Consider the following 26,610-nt stretch of genomic DNA (forward strand, 5'->3'; position numbering starts at 1 on the left):
TTTATGTAGGTGAATTCTGAGTGATGCTTCTTTTTTCAAGTGCTGTTATTACTATACTGTGACTCATTATTCATATTGTGAAATAATAAAAAAGAATAAGTATTTGGAAATGGAAAACCTACATATTCGTCTATCTAATGATCTGTTACCATCTACATACATATATAAATGGCTATATACTAATTTTTAATATACTGGCTTGCTATAACATGTTTTCTTTGAGGAATATCTCATTTGGAAGCTCTAACTTGGTAAACTTTAATAAAATTTATGTAAAATATTATGCATTTGAAATTTTAAAAATAATGTTCAAAATTCATATTGGATAGTTACACCTTTCCTCTCAAATTTGTATTTGTTTTCAGAAATCTCCTTGGAAAAGATGCCTAGTGTGGGTTTTATTCCAATGACATCTTCTGTAATTGATGAGTTTGTTGGAGATATGATGAAGGATTTGCCTATTCTAAAGAGGTATAGAGTTAACGAAGTACCTGATTTAGTGCCATTAACTCTAAAATACTAGTGAAATGAATGACTCATCAAAATGTCTGTGTAATATATCATATCAGGATATGGTAAATTCTATATAATGTGACTATAATACATTTAAGTGATTGTAACATCTGGTATGGCAATATGATTATATAAAAATCTGTTATTTTGAACATATAATAAAATTACTTCAGCTATAAAGTTTACTACATAGTTGTTGATATGGATGTGACTGTTACAAGAATGACAGAAATTCAGGGGTTTTATGTCTCTGAGATTTTGTGACCCATATTATATCACAGAAATAGAAAAAGAGATTTTTTGATTTCTATATTATAGCCTGAAGTTTGTGCAAAAATTTAAAAAAAATTATTTATTTATTTTTACAGTGATGATCCAATTGTTCCTTCACAGTTTAAAGAAAAGACATCTGATGAACTTTTGCACTGGCATGCTCAAAGACTCCTTAGTGACGACTATGACAGGATCAAATGTCACATTGATGGTGAGCTCTGTAACCACAATAAAATAGAGCTTATACGAATTGCCTTTGCTGCTCTTTTTATTAACAGTGAAAAGACATTACATTGTAAACACGTTATATTTTGAATAAGATCTATCTATATATTATATATAATACAATATTTTGAATGAGATCTCTATATACAATATATACTCTATATATACATATGTATACACGCCCACTATATATATATACACAATTGAAGAGACACTGTAGGAAGCATGCTGTCTGAAAAAAAATCCCACTATATTATCTGGTGTGCATATGTACGTATGCATGCAGATGTATCTGTTAATTCAAATAGACATTTATTAATCTTTTAAGGACATACATATGCATAGTATTGTCATGAAAATATCAGATGCTGTTTAAGTGGGAAAGATAGTTGATGGTTTTAGGAATCTGTCCATACCTTGAAGTAAATATGCTGATACAGCCATAGTCTTCCTACAATTTTAGCTCTTTTCCTGCCAAACTATTGTCTAGTTGATTGCATGCTGCCAAGTACCAGCATACTTGTGCCCATGAAAACTCAGTAATGAGGAGGGGTTGAATCTGCAAAAAGTAAAGCCCATAAAACAATTAAAAATAGGTCGTAAGGAAAGGAATTCATAGATCTTTTCTTCCTGGTTCATTCTTTTAGTGTCTTTCTCCAGTCCCATGTTTATTTCCACCCTTTTCAGAACTAGTAAAACTTTTCAGAAGGATGTAGAAATAAGTCAAGTAAGCATGCCAATTGCATATAGGAAGAAGTCTGTTTATTTAACTGTCTTCCAAGATTCTGCATGGTGTGCTTCCAGAGTGGTTTGATTTGTGATCACATACACAAACACAGAAAAAGCAACAACATCCAAAACAACAAAACGCCAGCTTGTTTATTATATCTTTTACGTTTGTAAAGAGTGTTCCTAGGTCTTAAGTGAGTCTAACCTTGCTTCCTGGAATTTTCTGTCATTTGAATTTTTGCATGGTGTAAGATAATTGGTATCAGCATCTGTGAACTGTAAGCTCCTAAATATCTGTGACCAGAAGTAGAGGTTTTCCTTTTTAGGAATGCAAACAGAATGTTTTAGGTCCGGGGTCAACCACCTTTTTCTGAAAGGTCTAAGTAATAAATATTTTAGGCTTTGCAAACCAAGAGACAAAAATTGAGAGCATGATGTAGGTACTAATATAATCATTTAGAGTGTAACCAATTACAAAAAAATGTACTGATCAGATTTGACCATGTGGACCTAGTTTGTAGACCATTGTTCTAGGTGAATGTGCTATCATACTGTCCCCAACCTGCCTCTTCTTCTCTTCTCCTGCCAAATGACAGGGGCAATGTCCATGTACTTGGAGCGGGACATTAGCAGAGCTTTGTCCTCTCTCTTCTTCAAATAATATAAGGAATTGTTTTGTCAGCATATGGTAGTCTGATCTCATTGGCAAATACTGAATTATTATTTGGAGTCAAAAAAAAATAATATGTGGCTACACATATATAACAATATTTTAAAATACGTGTTTACATTTTAAGTCTTTCTATTTCAGAACAATCTAGAGATCCTCAAGTTCTTGATTTCCTGAAAAAGAATCAGGATTACCGGCAATTTTATGGGAAATCGTTAGAATCAATCTCTACAAAAGTCATTGTAACTCAAACTACTCAGCCAAAGGAGGATTCCAGTGGTGCCAGTGGTAAAATGTTACAGGTAGATCTCATATATTTTACCTAATTTTTTTCTTTGATGTTGTTTTGCTTTCTTTAGGCTCATATTTGTCTCTAGAGGTGTCTTCCATGCTCTTCTTTCTCACGTTTGCTAACTCTCTTAGTCCGTTCTCATATTGCTAGAAAGATATACCTGAGATTGGGTAATTTATAAAGAAAAATGGTTTAATTGGCTCACAGTTCTGCAGACTGTACAGGAAGCATGGTGGCATCAGCTTCTGGGCCTCAGGGAACTTCTTTTTCTTTTTTTTTTGAGACGGAGTTTTGCTTGTTGCACAGGCTGGAGTGCAGTGGCGCGATCTCAGCTCACTGCACCCTCCGCCTCCTGGGTTCAGGCAATTCTTCTGTCTCAGCCTCCCAAGTAGCCGGGATTACAAGCACCCACCACCATGCCTAGCGAATTCTTGGTATTTTTAGTAACCACAGGTTTTCATCCTGTTGGCCAGGCTGATCTCGAACTCCCGACCTCAGGTGATCCACCCACCTCAGCCTCCCAAAGTGCTGGGATTACAGGTGTGGGTGACTGCACCCAGCTTTCAGGGAACTTATAATCATGACAGAAGACAAAGGAGGAGACAGCACTTCACATGACTGGAGTAGGAGGAAATGTTGGGGAGGTGCTACATACTTTTAAACAACCAGATCTTGCACAAGTCACTCATTCACTATCATGAGAACAGCACCGAGTGGGATGGTGTTAAACCATTTATCAGAAACCCCCTCCCCATGATGCAGTCACCTCCCATCAGGTCCTGCTTCCAATGCTGGGGATTACAATTCTACATAAGATTTGGGGGAGCCACAGACCCAAATCATATCACTTGCAAATGAGTTATTTTACTTGCTTGCTGTTAGAAATTCTAAGAAGATTACATAAAATCTAGTATTCTATCCTTTTTAGAATAAGAAAAGATAGATTTTCTGATAACAAAGCATTAAAGGATTACACGCTTGGATTTAGAAAAGTCAAATTTAAGTTAAAAGAAATGTTTGTGATCTGGGTCCAGTGGCTCACACCTGTAATTCCAGCACTTTGGGAGGCTGAGGTGGGCAGATCACCTGAGGTCAGGAGTTCAACATCAGCCTGGCCAGCCAATGTGGCAAAACCCCATCTCCTCTAAAAATACAAAAAATAGCCGGGCATTATGGTGGGTGCCTGTAATCCCAGCTACTCAGGAGGCTGAGGCAGAAGAATTGCTTGAACCTAGGAGGCGGAGGTTGCAATGAGCAAAGATCATGTCACTGCACTCCAGCCTGGGTGATAGAGCAAGACTGTCTCAAAAAAAAAAAAAAAAAAAAAAAAAAAAAAAAAAAAAAAATTTCATGTATTAGTTTAATTACAGTGAAAATCTTTTTACATAGAGGTGGCAAAAATAGGCCTAAAATTTCCATCAGCTTTATTATTTTGCCTGATTTTTGAAAACTGTCTATGTTTTTAAGTCATTTATGCCATTAATCTGTCTTGGACTTTTGTTTATATTAAAGGTAAGACCAGGTCTTCTTGAAAGGAATCCTCCATAACTATTTTCTTTTTCTTCCTGGCTTTACACTAGACCATGCTTGTTTACAAACTTAGAATCCCTATAATTAAAAAAAAAAATTAAAAAAGTAATGTGGAAAAGTATCAGGTAATACAAATGATAGTGTTTATAACTGAACAAATGGTAGATTTTATGGCTCTGCTTGGGGAGGTACTACTTTGCCATCATTCTTCATCAGAGGGGATTTCATTAGGCTTCAGTACTTCTCTCTTGGCCTCATGGATGGGAATTAAGGAAAGGCATTTATTTGCTTTGGTAAATCCCCTTCCTGAGGTCAACCATGCTAAATACGTGAAAGAGCACAAACCAAACTATTGATGACCGATGGCACTTATTATGGCTGCCTTACCCTAATTGGAGTAGGAAAGGGAATGTTTTTGGAGAATGAAACATAAAAGCTCCAGAAGGAAAAGATCCAAAATATGAAACATTTCTCTTTCCCACTAATGTCAGAAAATTCTTAATCAGAGATCTAGAGTCTTCCTTTTCCTTGCCAGACTGTTAATTCGTTAACCAGGCTGAAGTTGCAAAGGCTACAAGGAAATCTTATATATCAGTGAGAGGATATCTCCTCAAAGCCATTCTAGGTAACAGTTATCACTAATTACGCTGTAGGTTTCTTAGCACTGCTGGTAGGTCTCTCTCCTAGAGCTATTTAAGGGCCCATCTAGCCACAGAACACATACTTTCAACTGTAGAGGCTCCACCTCAGCCCACAGTCCGAACCTCCTCTGGGCTGAGGGTGGCCAGGTGGGGCTGGCTCAGGCAAAGGTCCAGGCTTGACTTCAAGCATAAGGATCAAAGTGAATACAGCATCCTGAAGCAACCACCTTCTACAGCTCTTGTGCAAGGGCCTCACCCAGCTGAGCCCTTTGCCAAGCCCTGTGCCCGAGGCTGGCCCTTGGGTCCCAGGCTGTGCACCTCTGCTCCTTTGGTAGCTAATTGCGGGGCCAGGAAGCGATGTGAGCTTGTTCAGTTCTGTTATGTTGGTAGCATGAGGCCTAGGAGCAGCCTCTACACTGAAATAGAAGCAAAATGGGAATTAAATGTTTGATCTAGTTAGGGGAGGGGTGGGAAAAATTACCACCCCACTAAGTGTGTGTGATTCCTCCATTTTCCAGTGGGATTTCTGTTTTCTTCCCCATATTGACTAATTGTCTGCTTAGACCATTGGTGTTTTTCAACATGAGTCTCCAAAGAGTGAGCGGGATCTGGGAGGCCCAAAATGCTTTGTGGGGTGGAGAATGAATAAATTAATTAAGTTCCAAATCTCCAAGAAGCTCCCCTACAGTCAAGCTCAGTGGCTACTCTTTCTCTTCTTTGTTTTCTTCCATTTACTCCTTTATTAATAATCTACACCATTTAGAAATCTAGAAAATCTTCTGCAGTAAGAGGCAATTTACATTTATATTGAAGTTTAAGTAGGTTTGCATCACACAGACTTTAATTTTAAGAAAAGACATTAAGAATTCTTGCCTGTGCAAGAGTAGAATGATGGCGAGAGTCCTCAGTAAATGCACAAAACATAATCTTACTAGTGAAATGTCATAATGGAATTTTCCCACTTGTTTCATATGTTCCTTTTATTATTGAGCAGAATACCAAACCCTCCAAAATTACCAAAAAGAAGAAGAAGAAGAAGTCATTTCTCAAAGAAGACCAGAACAAAGATCAGCAAAAGGATGATCTGCTGTTTTCTATTGAAGAGGAGATGAAGATGAATTTACATTCTGGAATAAGGAAATTGGAAGAATATTTGACATCATGTGCAAGTAATTCAGTGAAATGTGGAGTTGAAATATCAGGATTAATTGCCTGCTTTAAAGCATGGAAAGAACATTGCCAAGGTGAAGGTATGGGACTCCATACTCTACGGATAAAGAGTAGTGATGAAAATATTAATGATGTTAACATATTTACTGAATGCATGGTTGTGCTAAAACTTCGTACAATCCATTGTCTGATTTTATTCTCAATGTGACCCTTTAGGATAGTTATTATTATATTTTGCAGACAAGAAAGTGGAATTGCAGAGGCTAGACAGAGGGTCCCAATAGGGAAAAGATGGCACATTCAAAAAGAAATGAGGAGAGTATAAAGAAAAAACTCTTTCCAAAAGTGTGGAGAGAATTAAGGGGATCCGCAAAGCAAGGTGAGGCTCAGCAGCAGCAACAGGGCCTATCAGAGAAGGAAAGCTGTCAGCACCAGGGAGATGTGAAGCTGCTGTTGAGAGGTGATTCTCCTTTGGTTTTTCCATGTTTCTGCCCGCCTAACCTGTAGAGGCATTGACAGTTTCACTTCCAGACTGTCTTTTTAAGTATGTTTGTATAGTGAACAGGCTTGGAAGGAAGAAATTGTGTTTCTCTCTAGGGCAAAGGCCAAGTTTGTTTACTGTCCAGTTAATAAAGATTACATTTCCTTCCAGGGCAAAGACGCAGGTTTTACCTGAGACTCATTATAAAATATTTTGGTTTTCTAAGCGAAGATTTCCTTAGCTGTGACATAAACCTACTTTGTGTGGTTTCTGCCTGGGCTCTATATCTCCCCCATGGACCACAAGGGGAACCGACATATACATGATGTACGTTGTATTGTTTCCTGTGCCATGATAATAAAGCCTTTTGTCTCTGACCCAGGAGTCTCATGTCTTTTGCCAGCAACCATGAGACTATGAAAGACTAAATTGCTAACTTGTAAATAGGATAAAATCTCAGCCCTTTCCTAGTTTTTGACAAGAGCAGGGAAGTGTATGGTTGCCAGAATTCCTTGAGAGCCCTAGCTATGGGGGAATAGATGCCCAATAGCACCTGCAGTCCTAGGTAACGGTGCACAACCATTTCCACACTGTGGGCTGGCAGGGAGGGAACTGGGTTGAAACAGGCCCTGTCTGCCTACCATTCTAAGTGCTCCCTCAAATTTCTGTGGCTCCCCGTGCCCTCCTGTATCAATGTCTCCAACTGGCAGTAAAGAATGATTTTGGTGAAATATGTAGCAGAAATGATGTGTGCATATTATTTTCAGGTATTACGTCCTCACATGACTTACAGTGTGTGCTTTTATTACTTATTTTCCTGAAGACTGAATTGTGGAAGAGCTAACTAAGGGAAAGAATCAGAAAAAAACTGAGAAGAGATACGTGATTTTTTTTTTTCTTTTCTTTGAGACAGAGTCTCACTGTCGCCCAGGCTGGAGTGCAGGGCAGCGATCTCAGCTCACTGCAACCTCCACCTCCCGGATTCTAGCTTCAAGTGATTCTCCTGCCTCAGCCTCCTGAGTAGCTGGGATTACAGGCAACTGCCACCATGCCTGGCTAATTTTTGTATTTTTAGTAGAGACAGGGTTTTGCCATGTTGGCCAGGCTGGTCTCGAACTCCTGACCTCAGGTGATCCATCTGCCAGGGTGTCCCAAAGTGCTAGAATTACAGGCGTGAGCCACTGTGCCCAGCTTGAGATATGTGATTTTGATGCTAGACCAAGCTGACAATTCCTCTTCAAGTTGTGGTTGATCACCCTGTCTTGAGTATCTCCTACTCAGACCCTTTTCATGTGTGGCCACGTGACTCTGTAGTCATGCTCACGTCTCTATTCTACTTCCCAGCAAAGCCAGTGCCTCAGTGGGCTGTCAGAGACCATGCTCATTTTCATCTCTAAGCTTTAGCATATGTGTTTTTACTTATCCATGATGCCATATCAGATAGGAATTGCCATTAGCTATAAACAGAGATAGGAATTAACAGTGGCTTAAAAAAGATAGTTTATTTCTCTTTCATGTGAAAGAAGTCCAGAGATAGGCAGTTCAGTGTCACTGGGAACTTAGGCTCTGCTATCATCATATTATACCGTTTTTAGTGCATGAGTTGTATTCTTAAAGTTATGTCATGAATGCAGTTGGCGACTGATGCTACAGTCATGATAACTGTATTCCAGAACAAAGTGAAAAGAAGAAAAAAGGGCAAATTTGTACATTCATGCTGTATTTCTTCTATGTAAGGAGCCTTAATCCCAGAAATTCCACCAATTTCTGCTTACTTCTTAATGGCCAAACTTAGTAACAAAACCACAACAAACCACAGACAGATTAGAAAATGTGAACTTTGAATGGGACATGTTGCAGTATCCATTAGTATGGGGATTTATAAGAAAGCATTGGGTGAGAATGGATGTTGACGAGGTAATGATCAGTTTCTGCTACAGATGTTCTCCTGCCTGTCTTCATTGGCTTAAATTCAGTGTGTCCTTCAAGGCCACCCTCTTGTGGAGTCCTCCCAACTTCTCCTGCTCACATAACACTGCTTCTATCACTCCATTTGGACCCTGAATTGTAAATCACTTAGATATTTTACTGATCTGTTTCAACACTAATCCCTTGTTCTCCAATTAGACTGAAGGTTCCTGGATGTAAGACCTCCATCTTAAATTTCATTTGTACTTCCTTAAAGCATACATTGGTGGTCTGCATAAGCAGTTACTCAGTAGTATTTGTCAAGAAAGAAGATATTTCTTGACAAAGAGGAAAGAAGATAAAGAGCCCTGACTTTATATGGAATGGTTAGTAGTGGGATAGAGATAAAGAGGTTATATGTGAACAGGAGGTAATAGAAGGGCTTAGGAGAGTCTGGATAGAATGATTGGGATGCAGTGAGGTTGTATCTTAGCCCTCAATAATTGAGGGGTTCTGCTGATGGTTTCATAAATACAAGTACTGTATGTGGTCAAGAGTAGGCCTTGATAAATGTTGCTCATGTTTTGGTCAGGCGTCTAAAATCATAGGACTTTTTCCTATAAACAAGAGAAGACGACACAGAAATAATATGTGGGTTATTATGTTATTTTTCTCTGGAAATGTGTACAGAGCTCAGTTTCAATGGTTCTTATTTCTGCTGGAAATCACAAAGTTTGTTTCTTTTCTTTTTTGCCTATACTTACCCAGCTATGTCTAAGTTACTTAAGATGATAATTAAATGTGGGTAGATGGAGTATTAATTTAATTTAATCATGAGTTTTAGTTTTTAATGCTCTAAAATCCCCTTTAAGTCAAGTAAAATAGTGAGGTTTAATCAAATGAGGTTAATTGATTAACTCAATGATTGTCATGAGTGATCAAGCAGTTATTTCTGATGTTCTTTGTAACAATTTTATTGTTTCTTTAACAAGGCAAAATTTCAAAAGATTTAAGTATAGCTGTTCAAATGATGAAAAGGATTCATTCACTTCTGGAGAGATACCCAGAAATTTTGGAAGCTGAACATCATCAATATATAGCTAAATGCCTTAAATATTTAGGCTTTAATGATTTGGCAAACTCTTTGGATCCAACTCTGGTAAGAGAACTAGAATTTCTTATACTTTAAATTTTTACTCAATTTTAATACAGAAGAATAATAAGTCTAATAAAGTATCTCACATATAGAGTTATCAATTGAATATGTTTACTCTGATTATAGTTTATAAAATAATAGATTTGAGATTATTTATTAATAACCTACCTGACAAACTTTGAAGTAAATTAAAATTAGAAAATTTGTACAGATGCTTTCTGAAAACAAATTAAATACTAGATGATGTCCAGATGCCACTTTCAACCCTCCATAATAGGAATGAATCCTATACATAATTCTAGCACAATCTAAAAACTGTAATGTAGTGAGATTGAAGAATGATCTTCAATAGGGTTCCAGGTTCCAATTCCAGGATGAACTTTTTTTAACGTTAATATCTGCTATTTTACTTTTCCCAAGAATAATATTTTAGGTGATAAAACTCTTCTTACTGCAATATTACGCTATTTAAAAGCATAGTAGGCCAGGCATGTTAGTTCATGCCTGTAATCTCAGCACTTTGGAAGGTCAAGGTGAGCAGATCACTTGAGCCCAGGAGTTCAAGACCAGCGTGGGCAACATGACAACACCCTGTCTATACAACACACAGACACACACACACACACACACACACACACACACACACACACACACACAATATTAACCACAGTTGATGGCATGTGCCTATAGTCCCAGCTACTCAGCCAGGGGGTGGGATAGGGAGTGGTGGGGCTGAGGCAGGAGGATCACTTGCACCCAGAAGTTCAAGGCTACAGTGAGCTATGATTGTGCCACTGCACTCCAGCCTGGGTGACAGAGCGAGACCCTGTCTCAAACAACAACAACAACAACAACAACAACAAAAAAGATAGTAAAAATGCCTTGTGCATAGAATGTGCTCAGTGGATATTTAATAAATGTTTATTCAATTTTGAATTTCAAATAATATATGAAAATAATAACAGATGATAGGAGATGACAAAAAGAAGAAGAAATACTCCATTGACATTGGACCAGCTCGGTTTCAACTGCAATACATGGGCCATTACTTGATACGAGATGAAAGAAAAAATCCGCATCCCAGGATCCAGGATTTTATTCCCAACACATGGCAGGTAATGACAACAAACATTGTACTTTTCTAATCAGTGTGACTTCAGAACTTTTCCTTACTGTGTCTCTACATGTTAAATTTTGCATAAACTTCTTAATCTTGTTTAATGCCTTTCCTCTCCGGTGCCTGGAGAGTGTAACCAGAGTATGAGAAATCAATCACTTCTTCCCCTTCTTGGCCTCTTTATTTTCACCATCAGTGGAAGTTACACTGATACCTGTTTGTATGTGAAGGCATGCTAATGTGGCATTACTAGTTTTTAGCACTCAATTTTTGAAATTTCTTTCTGTACTTGCTCAATGAAAATTAGAAAAAGTGTTTTCTAATGGGAAAATGTGTTTTACTCAGTCTCGCTTTTGATTTTGCAGAAATGAAACCTTCTCTCTAGGCCAAAATGTAAAACAAAATCTCTTTTCTGAGGGAATGGCATGAGTAATCCAGGCATTTTCCTGAATCCTTCAAGTGTTCACTAGACGTAATCTTCAGGGGTTCAGGGAGTTCCCCCAAAGGTAGCATAATACGGGTGCAGGAGACAGAAGGTACAAAGGATACTGTCTGTGTTTTGGTAACATGCTGTTCACTTTCTTGAACGCTTTGTACCCTGCAGCGGGAACTCCTGGATGTGGTGGATAAGAATGAGTCAGCAGTGATTGTTGCCCCAGTGTCAGCAGGAAAAACCTATGCTTCCTACTACTGCATGGAGAAAGTGCTGAGGGAGAGTGATGACGGGGTGGTCGTGTACATTGCGCCTGCAAAGGTAGTGCTTGAGTGACTTTCATTTTTTCTTTCATTCCTGAACATTCCTTTAAAAAGAATGCACATGGTCACATTCTAGATCTAATTCACTATTTTATTTTATTTTATTTTAATTTTATTTTTTTGAGACAGAGTCTTGCTCTGTTACCCAGGCCGGAGTACAGTGGCACGATCTTGGCTCACTGAAACCTCTGCCTCCCATTTTCAAGTGATTCTCCCGCCTCAGCCTCTTGAGTAGCTGGGATTATAGGCACCCACTGCCATGCCTGGCTAATTTTTGAATTTTTAGTAGAGATGGGGTTTCATCATGTTGGCCAGGCTAGTCTCGAACTCCTGACCTCAGGTGATCCACCCACCTTGGCCTCCTGAAGTGTTGGGATTACAGGTGTGAGCCACTGCACCCGGCCAAGAAACTATTTTTGATATTTTCATTTTGTCTAATACATTAATATTTTCATTTATAGCTACTGCAATTATACTTATTTTTAGAAAATATTTCACTATCAAGAATGTAAAAATGATGACTATATAGTATTTTTAAGGATTACTTTTTTTTAAAATTTACATTTTAAGTTATTTCCCTTTCTCTCCCCCCTTTCCTTTTTTCCTTTTCACTCCCTCCCTCGGAGTGGTATGCTATGATTATAATTATGAAGATTTGTGTTTTGCTTTTAATTAATATTGTTTCAGTTAAAAAACACAGACAGGCATATATGACTTCCATTTCCAGCAGTATGGCCATATAGGTCAACAGAGAAATCTCTTTGTGTAAAATATCTGAAATGCTGGATAAGAGACACCAAACATCTTTTTATATAATTATAGTTAAGCTCAAAACAATAGAAGGGGAATCCTAGAGGCTGAAAAATTTAAGAGAAGGCCACATGGACTCTTTGCCTCTTTTAGGCAACAAGTTGCAGGAGCTTAAATAAGAAAGGATTCTGACAAACAGAGGCAGAGAGAGCACTAGGAGGATCCCAGGCAGAGCAATGGTGGTATACCGGGAATCATGAACTTTCAATAGAAAGTCAATGAAAATAGAAAATATTGATTTTCAATAGAAAGTCATTCATTTGCTCATTATCACCATATACACAATATGTAATCTCTATCTCGTGTGTGTGTGTGTGTAAAATCAAGGACGATCCAAGAGAATACTCAGTGGTATCAAATAATTTCACTACTCTCTGTATTTTTTCCCTACTTCTTTGTTTCATTTTCATTAAAGTGTGTGAGTGTGTGTGTGTATGTGAATGTGTGTGTGTGAATGTGTGTGTGTGAATGTGTATGTGTATGTGTGTGGATTCTGTTGTCCTCAAGGTTTTATATATCTGTTCTCTACTGAGTGACTAATGGTTTTTTTTTTTTTTTTTTCCCCTTGTCAATCAGTCCTTTGTTGGTCAAGTGGCTGCAACTGTTGAGAATCGTTTTACTAAAACGTTGCCTGCCGGCAGAACTCTATGTGGTGCTTTCACAAGAGATTATCGTTACAATGTACTAAACTGTCAGGTATGACATACTAATTAATGAGTTTATTATCAATTTATAGAGCAGTACTTATATAACTGTTTTGCTGGGAATCTGCAAAGCACAAGCCCTTATAGAAATCATTTCACTGAATTCACAAAGAAGATGAAATTGCTCACCCTAGAACTTAAAGTATAATATTAATAATAATAATAATATAAAGAAAATGAAATTGCTCTAAGGAAAATTTAAGGTTGTTCTACTCTAAAAAGTAAGAACTAGGCTCACCATCTCTAAGGATACTCACATTGTGAGCTGAAATTTCAAATAGAAAGTTATGATATTTCGTTATAACTTAGAAACGGATTCAAGTAGATTTGACAAATCCAATGCATTACTGAATGACTACCCAACTTTTTGTTTCCATTCAAAATTGCCAGTTCTTGTGAATGATGTTTATGGATCCTCATAATAAAAACTTGTCTCAAAAAGATTGTGTGTTGACAGTGGACCCGTCAATAGGTAAATCATAGATTAAGATAGATTGTCTCCCTTATTGAATTCACCAAGTAGACATTTAAGACTAAACAAAATGTAAAACCATCATTACAGAGTAGAAGCTTTTATTTTTTCACTTTTATTAATCCAAATGTTCATAAATGTAAAGATTTAAATGAAACATGTCAAAGATGCAATGTTATCTTAATGAAACTGCTATCAGCAGCAGCAGCAGCATATTTTGTAGGTTCCTTTTACTATGCCTGATATAAAATTAATGCTCCATAAAGTTAGCTACACTAATCGTTCATATTTGTAGGTACTTATTACAGTGCCGGAATGTTTTGAAATCCTGTTGCTTGCTCCTCATCGCCAAAAATGGGTGGAAAGGATCAGATATGTTATATTTGATGAGGTAGGTTTGGTGTTAGTTCTCTGGTTGATGTTCTAGTCTGCATACACACTATAATTTGTAATTTAAAGAATATGGGGCTTTTTCAGTGACGGTAGTTATCTAAGTTGTGCGTCAGCCAGGGTACCAACTGAAAACAGATCGCATATTCACATTAGTATAATTTTTAGAAAAGTGTTTTTACCAAGGTGCTGTTTACAAAGGTTTGTACAAGGGAAACCACAAGGTAAGTACAGTAGTCCAGAAGAGTACAAGCCTTTCGATCCTGTAAGGATGGAGGGAGGAGGAAGCAGTATGAACCTTAACAGAAGAGAGACTCTATAGATATGTCTCTTTGAGAAGAACAGTGACCTTGGTGAAGAATCGCAGCTGGCCAAGGTTGACCTCTTAGGGAGAGAGAGCAAAAGAACAAAGACCTTGAGCTCATTGTCTTCTCTCCTTCCCATTTCTTGCCTACACTTCCCACTGGCCAAACCCAGTAGAAGCTAGAGAGCTAAGGAGGCTGGGTGAGCCAATTCCCAAGATCAGACTTATTGGCCAGAGAGCAAGGTGGCGAATGGTGTAGATCTGGAAGGACATAGCTATGTTATTATCAAAATGAATGGAAAGAACTGTAAATAGAATTCAAGCTTTGTATTTTGTTGCTTCAAGGAATTTTCAACTTAAAGGAAAACTAGGTGACAAACCTATGTAGTAAATCTACTCCTTTTTTGTGTGAAGTTGGGAGCTGGCAGACATGCTGCCATTCTGCTTTCTTTGTCCTGAAAGTAGTCTGTTTCCTTTTATGCATCAGGCTGTATTGTGTGTTGCTGACTTTGAACATTCCCGTTTAAAGGGAAAACAAAGCAAAATCCTTGATCTTCATGATCTAGAACCTTGGATTGTAGTCTCATCTCAAAATGCCTAAGCATAATGATGTTAAAACGTGGGTAATGAGGCTGGGCGCAGTGGTTCATGCCTGTAAACCCAGTACTTTGGGAGGCCGAGGTGGGTGGATCACCTGAGGTCAGGAGTTCGAGACCAACCTGACCAACATGGTGAAACCCCGCCTCTACTAAAAATACAAAAATTAGCCAAGCATGGTGGCGTGTTCCTGTAATCTCAGCTATTTGGGAGGCTGAGGTAGGAAAATCACTTGAACCTGGGAGGTGGAGGTTGCAGTGAGCCAAGATCACACCACTACACTTCAGCCTGGGCAACAATAGCGCAACTGCGTCTCAAAACAAAAATCAAAATGTGAATAACTTTGGTTTTCTGATTTATACATGCACAGAACTTGATGGTAAGAAGGCTTTAAAAATTGTTTATTCTAGGAAGTTCAGAGAAATTGCCTGCTGATATAAAATATAAGATTAGCATTTGGTAAAATGGGCAATTATCTGACTAGATCAAAGTCAGAATGGATATGAGAACATTCTTCTTTATGTATTTATTACTAGGCTTGGTTAGTAAGTCTTCCCAGCTGAGACCCAATTGTCACGATGTATTCTGTTTAATTAAGACTAAAACTTGGACCTCCTCTCTAAGTCTTAATTTGCATTATTTAACCAAAGAGAATTGATTCATTCAATAGATTTTTTTTTTTTTTTTTTTTTTTGAGACGGAGTCTAGCTCTGTTGCCCAGGCTGGAGTGCAATGGCCGGATCTCAGCTCACTGCAAGCCCCACCTCCCGGGTTCACGCCATTCTCCTGTCTCAGCCTCCCGAGTAGCTGGGACCACAGGCGCCCGCCACCTTGCCCGGCTAATTTTTTTTTTTTTTTTGTATTTTTTAGTAGAGACGGGGTTTCACCGTGTTAGCCAGGATGGTCTCGATCTCCTGAACTCGTGATCCGCCCGTCTCGGCCTCCCAAAGTGCTGGGATTACAGGCTTGAGCCACCGCGCCCAGCCAATAGATGTTAATTGAGTATTTACTCTGTGCCCTTAGGCACTGTGCTTTCTCCCTGGTATGCCAGTACTGACCTTGTGGTTTAGTGAAGGAGAGAGCAATTAAATAAGTAAATGTACCAATGAAAATATAAGTAAACGTTGTGATACAAACTCTGAAGAAAAAAATCAGTCAGTTTTCACCAAGATAATAGCAAAATGGGAAGTAAGAACAACAACTTCGGAGCAGGTACTCAGGAAAGGTGTTTCTGAGGCAATGACCTTCAGCTGGGCTTTGCAGGGATAAGCAGGAATGGTCAGGTAAGAGGTGGATGAGGATTTTAAGTAGCAGGGTTGTATATGTGAAGACCCTCAGGTGGAACACATGTGTTCAAGGAATGAAAAGAAGGCCAGTATGTTGGGAGCAGAGTGCATGGCTGGGAAAGTGGCCTGAGATGGGGTTGGAAAGGTGGGAAGAAGCAAGATCATGCAAGAAGTTACACTTCCAGTTAAGCAGCTTGTAGTTTGCTGTAAATGCATTGGGAGGGTAGTGTAGGGATTTAATTAGGGATGTAGTCTAATTTGATTTTTGTTTAATAATACCATTAGGGCTATGATGTGAAGAAAGTATAGAGAAAGAGTGGAAGCTAAGAGAAAAATCAGAAGGCTATTGTAGAAAGCCAGGTGATGGTGTGTTCAATGACAACAAAAAATGGAGAGAAAAACATAGCTTCAAAATAGATTTTTGGAATTGGAATCTGTAGGGATTAATAATGGATGAGTTATGGAAATTGGAGAGAGTTAAGTGTCAGTGATCTCTATTGTCTGAATTTATCACCATTCACTTTATTGAGGTTAGGTCATTTATAGGAAACTGGAAAAATATGCATGATGATTTTATGCTTCTATTTTTTATTTACCATTTGACATCAACTTTTCAACTGATTTTTTTTTTTCTTTACTAGGTCCATTATCTTGGCAGAGAAGTTGGAGCAAAATTTTGGGAGCTCCTCCTTGTCATTATTCGATGTCCCTTTTTGGTTCTTTCAGCTACCATAAACAACCCAACTCTTCTCACTGAGTAGGTATAGGTAAAAAGAGTGGTAGTTATATATTCAGTGGTTGAATTATATACTGTCTATATGGTCTAAAGTCTTGAAGGTTTTTTCTATAATAACTTTCAAATAAATTTGTTACCCAATCTTTGAAACGTTAGGGGTCTCGCTTTGTTGCCCAGACTGGCCTTAAACTCCGGGGCTGAAGGAATCTACCCACCTCAGCCTCCTGAGTGGCTGAGACCACAGGTGCACATTACCATGTCTGACTTTCTAAAGTTTTTTTGAAGATATGTTTCCTGGAAGTTAGGGAAGGAAAACATCTTCTCCAAAGAAAATCAAGGTCTCCCATAGCCAGATCTGAAATTGTGTAGGAAAATTTCTAAAGATTTTCAAATAAATGTCATCTGAAGTAAGAGAGTTGTATCCCCCTTTCTTTGTCCTTATCCAATAATTAAAGCTAAAATAGAAGTAACTGGGACACAGTCATTGACCTTGCAGATGGCAGTCATAAGAACAACAAAGCATTATATGAACATCAAGTATTGTTTTGTTACCAGACTTGATTTTTCCTAGTAACAGCAACAATGATAGCAACAGCATCACTGGTAACGAACACGTAGTGCTTTCTATGTGGCAGGTATATTAACTCATTCAAGCCTTACAACACCCATATTAGAAAGATACTTTCGTTATCTTCCATGTTGAGAGAAATGGAGGCACAGAGAAGTTGAGGAATTTGCCCAAAGTCCACAGCTCTGAAGTAATGGAGCTGGGACTCAAACTCAGGTGGTTTAAATTGAGAGCACATGCACTACATTTTTAAACTTATGAAATTTTCTTTGTTTAAAATATCCAAGTTCTTGATAAATACTTCTATATTTTATTTAAATTACATGCATGTTTATTCTGTAAGGTGGCTGCAATCAGTAAAACAGTACTGGAAACAGGCAGACAAGATTATGGAAGAGAAATTTATTTCTGAAAAACAGGCTGACAAATGCCTCAACTTTCTCCGAGACAATTCATATAAAAATCAATCATATGAAGTTAGACTTGGTAAGCTTATTTTTTTATGTTTTACTATATATTTTTATATTTTACTATAAAGCTTTTTATAGGGATTTTTGTATTTTACTACAAAGTTATCCATATTCTAATAATTATATGTCCATTAATTTGGATATTCTTGCTCTTCGTATCTAGTGCTCTGTGAAGAGAGAGACAATGATTTAGAGAAGCATATATGTTCAGTAAAACATGATGATGTTTATTTTGATCATTTGCATCCCTGTGCTGCACTAACAACAGATACTGTAAGTATAAAAGCGTATTTGTCCTGTTAGTGGAATTTTTAGTGTATGTCACAACTGGAAAGGGACTCAATTAATCTTCATAGAATTGCAGCATGTACGGATAATCTTTTTCTTTTTTTACTGATTCTTTTATCTTATTCATTTATTTTAAAAATTTAATACATTTTTTATTTTTAATTTTGTGGCCATCTAAAGTAGCTGTATACACGTATGGGGCACATGAGATATTTTGATACAGACATGCAATGCATAATAACCACATCAGACTAAATGAGGTACATGTCCATTACCTCAAGCATTTATCTTTTCTTATGTTACAAACAATCCAATTCTAATCTTTTAGTTATTTTAAAATATACAGTAAATTACTGTTGGCTATAATCACTCTGTTGTGCTATCGCATACTAGATCTTATTTATTGTATCTATTTTTTTGTGCCCATTGACCATTCCCTCTTCCACCCAACCCACTATCTTTGCTAGCCTCTGGTAACCATCGTTCTGCTCTCTGTCTCCATGCATTCAATTGTTTTAATTTTTAGCTCCCACAGATAAGTGAGAACATGTGAAGTTTTTCTTTCTGTGCCTGGCTTATTTCACTTAACATAATGACATCCAGTTCCATCTATGTTGGTGCAAATGATAGGATCTTATTTTTTTTTAATGGCTGAATGGTATTCCACTGTATTTAAGTACCACATTTTCTTTATTCATTCATTTGTTGATGGGCACTTAGGTTGCTTCCCAATCTTGGCTATTGTGAATGGTGCTGCAATAAACATGAGAGTCTGGATACCTCTTTGATATACTGATTTCCTTTTTTTTTAAGTATATACATAGCAGTGGTATTGCTGGATCATAAGGTAGCTCTAGTTTTAGTTTTTTGAGGAAGCTCTAAGACTGTTCTCCATAGTGATTTTATAACTTACATTCCCACGAACAGTGTACAAGGGTTCTCTTTTTTCTGTATCCTTGCCAGCATTTGTTATTACTTGTCTTTTGGATGAAAGCCATTTTGACTGAGGTGAGATGATGTTTCATGGTAGTTTTGATTTGCATTTCTCTAGTGATCAGTGATGTTGAGGGCCTTTTCATATGCCTGTTTGCCATTGTATGTCTTCTTTTGGGAAATGTTACTGAGATCTTTTACCGATTTTTGAATTGGATTATTATTATTTGGCTATTCTGGGCCTTTGGTGGTTCCATATAAATTTTAGGATTGCTTTTTGTATTTCTGCAAAGAATGTCATTGGTATTTGATAGGAATTGCATTGAATCTATAGATTGCTTTGGGTACTATGGACATTTTAACAATATTGATTCTTCCAATCCATAAACATGGAATATCTTTCTACTTTTTTGGTGTGTGTCCTCTTCAGTTTCTTTCATCAGTGTTTTATAGTTTTCTTTTGTAGAGATCTTTTACTTCTTTGGTTAATTCCTTAGTATTTTATTTTATTTGTAGCTACTGTAAATGGGATTACTTTTTTGATCTCTTTTTCAGATTGTTGGCTGTTGGCATATGGAAATGCTACTGATTTTTGTATATTGGTTTTGCATCCTGAAACTTTACTGGATTTGTTTCTCAGTTATGGCAGTATTTTGGTGGAGTCTTTAGGTTTTTCCAAACATAAAATCATATCATCTCAAAGCAATGATAGTTTAACTTCTTCCTTTCCAATTTGGATGCCCATTTTTTCTCTTTTCTGACTGCTTTAGCTAGGACTTCCAGTACTATATTGAATAACAGTGGTGAAAGTGGACATCCTTGTCATGTTCCAGATCTTAGAAGAAAGGCTTTCAGTTTTTCCCCATTCAGTATGATACTAGCTGTGGGTGTGTTGTATATTTCTTTTATTGTGTTCAGGTATGTTCCTTCTATATACAATTTTTGAGAATTTTTATCATAAAGTGATGTTGAATTTTATCAAATGACTTTTCAGCATCAACTGAAATGATCATATCATTTTGTCTTTCTAGTGATATCATTGACTGATTTGTGTATGTTGAACCATTTTTGCGTCACTGTGACAAATCCCACTTGGTCATAATGAAATATCATTTTAATATGTTGTCAAACTCAATTTGCTAGTATTTCGTTGAGGATTTTTGCATTAATATTCATTAGGGATATTGGCTTGTAATTTTCTTTTTTTGATGTGTCTTTGCCTGGTTTTGGTATCAGGGTAATACTGGCATTGAAGAATGAGTTTGGAAATATTCCCTCCTCCTCTCTTTTTCAGAATAGTTTGAGTAGTATTGATATTAATTCTTCTTTAAAGAGAATAAACTAACTAATAGTTTGAGTAGTATTGGTATTAGTTCTCTTTAAAGAAGAGAGGAGTTAGTTCTCTAAAAGAACTAATTCCAAAACTACTCTGACTATTCTGAAAAATGGAGGAGGAGGGAATACTCCTCTATTTTGGTAGAATTCAGCAGTGAAGCCATTGGGTTCTAGACTTTTCTTTGCTGAGAGACTTTTTATAATGGCTTCAATCTCTTGTTATTGGTCTCTTCAGCTTTTGGATTTCTTTGTGGTTCAATTTTGGCAGGTTGTGTCTAGGAATTTATCAGTTTCTTCTAGGTTTTCCAATTTATTGGCATATAGTTGCTTATAGTAGCCTCTAATGATCCTTTGAATTTCTGTGGTATCAGTTGTAATGTCTCCTTTTTCACCTCTGATTTTATTTATTTGGGTCTTCTCTCTTTTTTTTCTAAGTCTGGCTAAAGGTTTGTCTATTTTATTTATCTTTTTTAAAAAACAAACTTTTCATTTTATTGATTGTTTGTATTGTTTCCTGTTTCAATTTCATTTATTTCTGCTCTGATATTTATAATTTATTCTGTTGATTTTGGGTTTGGTTTGTTCTTGCTTTTCTTGTTCTGTAAGATGCATAGTTAGGTTGTTTACTGAAGTTTTTCTGCTTATAGCTATAAACTTTCCTTTTGATACCACTTTTGCTGTATACCATAAGTTTTGGTATGTTGTGTTTTTATTGTTTTAAGAAATTTTAATATTTCCTTCTCAGTTTCTTAATTGACCACCTGGTTATTTAGGAGGCTATTGTTTAATTTCCACATGTTCATAAAGTTTCCAAAATTTGTCTTGTTATTGATTTCTGGTTTTATTCCATTATGGTCAGAGAAAATGCTTGATATTACTTCAATTTTTGTTGAATGTTTTAAGACTTGTTTTGTGACCTAACATATGGTCTATTCTTGAAAATGATCCAGGTGCTTAGAAAAAGAATGTGTATTTTGCAGCCATTGGATGAAATGTTCTGTAAATATCTATTAGGTCCATTTGATCTATAGTGCAGATTAAGTCTGATGTTTCTTTGTTGATTTTCTGTCTGCATGGTCTGTCCAATGCTGGAAGTGAGGTGATGAAGTCTCCAGCTACTGTTGTATCAGGGTCTATCTCTTACTTTAACTCTATTTAAAATATCTATTTTTAAGATAAATTTGCCTTATATATCTGGGTGGTCCAGTGTTGGGTGAATATATATTTATAATTGTTATATCTTGCCAATGAATTGACCCCCTTATCATTATATAAATAGCTTCTTTGTCTCTTTTTATAGCTTTTGTTTTGAAATCTGTTTGGTCTAAATATGGCTATGCCTTTTCTGTTTTGGTTTCCATTTGCATGGAATATTTTTTTCCATCTGTTTATTTTCAGTCCATGTGTATCTTTATAGGTAAAGTGTATTTCTTGTAGGCAGCAAGTCATTGAATCTTTTTTTCATCCATTGAGCCACTACATGTCTTTTGATTGGAGAGTTTAGTTTATTTACATTCAATGTTGTTACTGATAAATAAGGACTTACCAGCCATTTTGTTATTTATTTTTTTTTTTTTCGGTTGTTTCGTGGTCGTCTCTTTCTTCTTTCTTTTCTTCCTGTCTTTTAGTGGAGGTGATATTCTCTGTTGGTATGTTTTAATTTCTTGCTTTTTATTTTTTGTGTATCTGTTGTATGTTTCTTGATAGGAAGTTACCATGAACCTTGCAAATATTGTGTTATAACCCATTATTCTCAACTGAGGACAACTTAACACTGATTGCGTGTACAACCAACCAACTGCAAAAAACAAAAAAACGAATGGAAACTATATACTTTAACTTCCCACCCCAGATGCTTTTAAACTTTATGTTGTTTCTATTTATATCTTATTATATTGTCTGTCTTGAAAAGTTGCTGTGGTTGTAATTTGTGATAGGTTCATTGTTTTGTCTTTCTACTGAAGATATACTCATACCAGAATTACAGTGTTATAATATTCTGTGTTTTTCTGTGTACTTACTAGTAAGTTTTTTACCTTCAGATGATTTCTAAATGCTCATTAACATCATTTTCTTTCACACTGAAGAACTCCCTTTGGCACCTCTTGTAGGACAGGTGTTGCTGAAATCCCTTAGCTTTTGTCTGAGGAAGTCTTTATTTCTCCTTCATGTCTGAAGGATATTTTCACTGGATATACTATCCCATGATAAAAGATTTTTTCCTTCAGCCCTTTATGTCATGCCACTCTCTTCAGATCTGTGAGGTTTCCACTGAGAAGTTTGCTGCCAGACATATAGGAGCACCGCTGTGTTATTTGTGTCTTTTCTCTTGCTGCTTTTAGGATCCTTTCTTTATTTGTGACCTTTGGGAGTGTGATTATTAAATATCTTGAGATAGTCTTCTTTGGGTTAAATCTCTTTGGTGTTCTATATCCTTCTTGTACATGAGTATTGGTATCTTTCTCTAGGTTTGGGAAGTTTCTGTTATTATCCCTTTGAATAAACTTTCTCCTCACCCTAGGGGTTTTAAGCCCCTTTAAGGCCAATAAATCTTAGATTTGCCCTTTTGAGGCTATTTTCTATATCTTATAGGAATGTTTTATCATTTTTCATTCTCTTTTCTTTTTTCTCTTCTGTCTATATATTTTCAAATAGCCTTCCTTCAGCTCACTTCTGCTTGATTAATTCTGCTATCAAGAGACTCTGATGCATTCTTCAGCATGTTGATTGCATTTTTCAGCTCCATAGCTTTTGCTTGATTCTTTTTAATTATTTCAATCTCTTTGTTAAATTTATCTAACAGGATCCTGCTATTATTCTGTTGATATTATATACCACATTGATTTGTGTATGCAGAACCATCCCTACATTGCTGTGATAAACCCCACATGGTCATAATGAAGTATCTTTTAAATGTGTTGCTTAACTCAGTTTGCTAGTATTTTGTTGAGGATTTTTGCATTAATATTCATCAGGGATATTGGCCTGTAGTTTTCTTTTTTTAATGTGTCTTTGCCTTGTTTTGATATCAGGATAATGCTGGTTTTTTGAGTTTCCTCAAAACAGCTATTTTGAATTATCAGCCTGAAAAGTCACATATCTTTGTCTTTCCATAATTGGTTCCTGGTAACTTATTTAGTTCATTTGGTGAGGTCATATTTTCCTGGATGGTCTTGATGCTTGTGGCTATTCATTGATGCTTAGACATTAAGTAGTTAGGCATTTATTGTAGTCTTCACAGTCTGGGCTTATTTGTACTTGCGCTTGAGAAGGCTTCCTAGGTATTTGGAGGGACTTGGATGTTGTGATCTAAGATTTTGGTTACGGCAGCCATGTTCTGCATTGGGTGTGGGGGCACCCCAAGCTCAGTGAGGCTGTGGCCCTTATAGACTCATAGAGAAACCATCTTGGTGGTTTGGATAAGATTCTGAATATTTCTCTGGATTATCAGAGACTTTTGTTTTCTTCCCTTACTGTCTCCCAAACAAATGGAATCTTTTTCTCTGTGTTGAGCTGCCTGGAGCTGGAAAGAGAGAACAACATAGCATCCCTATGGTGTCCACCGCAGAGACTGCACTGGGTTAAAACTGATTCAAGCACAGCATTAGGTGTTGCCCTAGGCTTGCAATAATCATTGGCTACTGCCAATTTTCATTCAAGGCCTGAGTGATCCACAATCAGTAGGTGGTGAAGCCAGCCAGGCTTGTGTCCTTTTCGTCAAGGTGGCGGGTTCCCCTGACCTCAGGTGGGTCCAGAGATGTTGTTTGGGACCCAGGGCTTGGAGTCAAATTCTACCGACTCTTCTCTTCTTTTTCCACAAGTAGAGGAGTCTCTCTCTCTGACCACAAGCAGCCCTGGCCCATGGTGAGTTTTTCCTGGCTACTGCTAATCTTCACTCAAGGCCCAAGGCCTCTTCATTCAGCTTGTGGTGAATGCTGCGAGACCTGGGTCTCTCCCTTCAGGCCAACAGGCTTTTCTCCGGCCCAGGGTAGGTTCAGAAATGCCATCCAAGAGCCAGGGCCTGCATTTGGGGACCCCAAGAGCCCGCTCAGTTCTCTACTCCACTGTGCCTGAGCTGGCATCTGAGCTGCAAGACAAAGTCCCATTTACTCTTCCCTCTCCTTTCTTCAAGCAGAAGTAGTCTCTCCCCACAGCCACCACAGCTGGGAAGGTGCTGGGTCATATCTGAAGCCAGCATGCTTCTATTAGGCCATCTTAGATTCTCTCTACATGTCATGCGGCCACTGCTGGAGGATGTGGGATGGGTGGCACTGGCAGGTCCACACTGTCTTTCCTGCCCTCTTCAGTGCCTCTTCAGTGATAAAGAGTCAAAACCAGATACTGTGATCACTCACCTGATTTTTGGTTCTTAGAAAAGTGCTTTTTGTGTGCATAGTTGTTCAATTTGGAGTTCCTGCAGGGGCTGATGCTCACAAGAGGCTTCTGTTAGGCCATCTTTACCGATAATCTTAACCTTAGGTATACGGACATTAAGGATGGACTTCATAGAAAAGTGAAAAACCTTTAAAAATTGTGTATGTATACATTCTTCTAGCTTTCCTTAGATCCTCATAATGGAGAGTTCTAATTTGGGTTCTTTGGTTAGTTTATTCCTTTTCTTATATCTATTTCCGTCTTCTACTTCTGTGAGACTAACAGTGCCACCACAACTGTATTGGCACTCCTTGTTCATGTCAGAATCGCCCATTACCAAATGGTCTCAACAGGGAAGAGACATTTCCCACTAACATAAAAATCAGAACGTGACTTTTTTCATGGTGGACTGATAACATGAAGTTTTTGGAGATCTCACTTAAGGCCCTGGATTATGAGTGTGGGAAGACATTAATTTCTCTTGCTATTCTCTCCTCTTTTTCCAGCTTATCTCTGTTATTAAATTCTATAGGTTCAAGTTGCCTTGTGAAGATATAGACATTAGCCAATAGTTGGTCCTTTTTTTATTATATTATGTCCAAAATTGTGCTGTTCCATTTATCTTCCTAAAACATAATTCTGATCCTCTCCTTATTCTACTCAAAATTCTTCAATGTTTCTCCATTGGAAATAAATTACAGACTTTGTAGCTTGGCATTCAAGTCTTCTATAACTTAGACTTTCCTCAGCTTTTCACTCAAACCCTAGCTTACCTAAAGCTTTCATGCTGTGTGCTATACCTGGAATGCTTCATTCCAGATGCCAAACTCTAAGTTTCCAGATTCTATTCATCTTCCATGTCTTTGCTTATGTGGGATTTTTTTCCAGAAGTCTTTCTATGATCTCTCCACATGGAATTAATCTTCTTTTCTGATAATAGGTAACTTATTATTTGTACTTTTAAAATGACACTAATTATGTTTAGCCTGCTGTTATAATTTTTTTTTTTTTGCTTTCATGTCTTCTTTTTCTTATTAAATTACAAAACTGTTAATGAAAAATTTTGCACTTTTTCACCCCTGGATTACCTTATAGCTAGCTCATAGTGCCATATACACAAAAGTTGCTCAGTAAATATTTGTGGAATGATGATTGCCAACATGTGTTGAGAATTTACGTGGCAGGCACTTGTTAATATTTATTCGTATTTCTCTTTTAACCTTCACAACATCTTTATAATAAATGTACTATAATTGTTCCCAACTTACAGATGAGGAAAAAGAGTAGGGAGGTTGTTTAACTAGTCCAAGGACTCAGTTAGTAATTGTCAGACTATGGTACAAACTCAAAAGTTCTGACCCCAAAGCCTAATGTTCTTAATCATAGTGTTATACTAAATAATTTATGGATTGAATGCATGAGTAAGGAATTAAATGGAAATTACTTCGTAGACTCTGAACTATGGTGATTAAGGGCATGTAAAACTCACTTAAAGTGATTCCGTCTCCCAGAAATTTTCAAACATAATTTTATTATGTAGTTTTTTCTTGACTTTGCAATGACTCATTCCAAATGGCATTCCTGTCCCTATCCCTCCCTATTCCCCTGACTCTGTGCTTAGGGAATAGATATATGATAAGCATACATCACTCTTTAAGCCTTCCAATTATATTTTGATATCTTTAGCATTGAATTCTCAGCAAGTTTTTAGTTGCGTAGTATTTTATAATGTTTTAATGATTTACTCTGCTTAAAGTGATTTAAGGTAAGTTACCTTTAAGCATTTGTGAGTATAGTGGCCTGGAGTTCTTGGTAAGATCATCATTTTGGCCATGTGCCTTCCTCTATTCTCAGTAGCTATTAATGGAGTAATTGGAAAGCA

The 26,610-nt window shown here is 37.1% G+C and overlaps 1 protein-coding gene across 1 annotated transcript in view; it reads left to right on the forward strand.

Moving 5' to 3' along the window:
- DDX60L (DExD/H-box 60 like) overlaps window positions 1-26,610 on the forward strand; it is a 117,901-nt gene that overhangs the window by 39,972 nt on the left and 51,319 nt on the right. Inside the window, exons 11-22 of the mRNA XM_050791743.1 lie at window positions 366-471; window positions 882-997; window positions 2,552-2,712; window positions 5,868-6,123; window positions 9,425-9,591; window positions 10,554-10,703; window positions 11,310-11,459; window positions 12,848-12,967; window positions 13,743-13,838; window positions 16,666-16,781; window positions 17,672-17,814; window positions 17,962-18,071. Of these exons, the coding sequence (XP_050647700.1) occupies window positions 366-471; window positions 882-997; window positions 2,552-2,712; window positions 5,868-6,123; window positions 9,425-9,591; window positions 10,554-10,703; window positions 11,310-11,459; window positions 12,848-12,967; window positions 13,743-13,838; window positions 16,666-16,781; window positions 17,672-17,814; window positions 17,962-18,071 (1,691 nt within the window). The remainder of the gene's footprint in view (window positions 1-365; window positions 472-881; window positions 998-2,551; window positions 2,713-5,867; window positions 6,124-9,424; window positions 9,592-10,553; window positions 10,704-11,309; window positions 11,460-12,847; window positions 12,968-13,742; window positions 13,839-16,665; window positions 16,782-17,671; window positions 17,815-17,961; window positions 18,072-26,610) is intronic.

Source organism: Macaca thibetana, chromosome 5 (genome assembly GCF_024542745.1).
Source record: "Macaca thibetana thibetana isolate TM-01 chromosome 5, ASM2454274v1, whole genome shotgun sequence".
Taxonomy (NCBI): Eukaryota; Metazoa; Chordata; class Mammalia; order Primates; family Cercopithecidae; genus Macaca; species Macaca thibetana.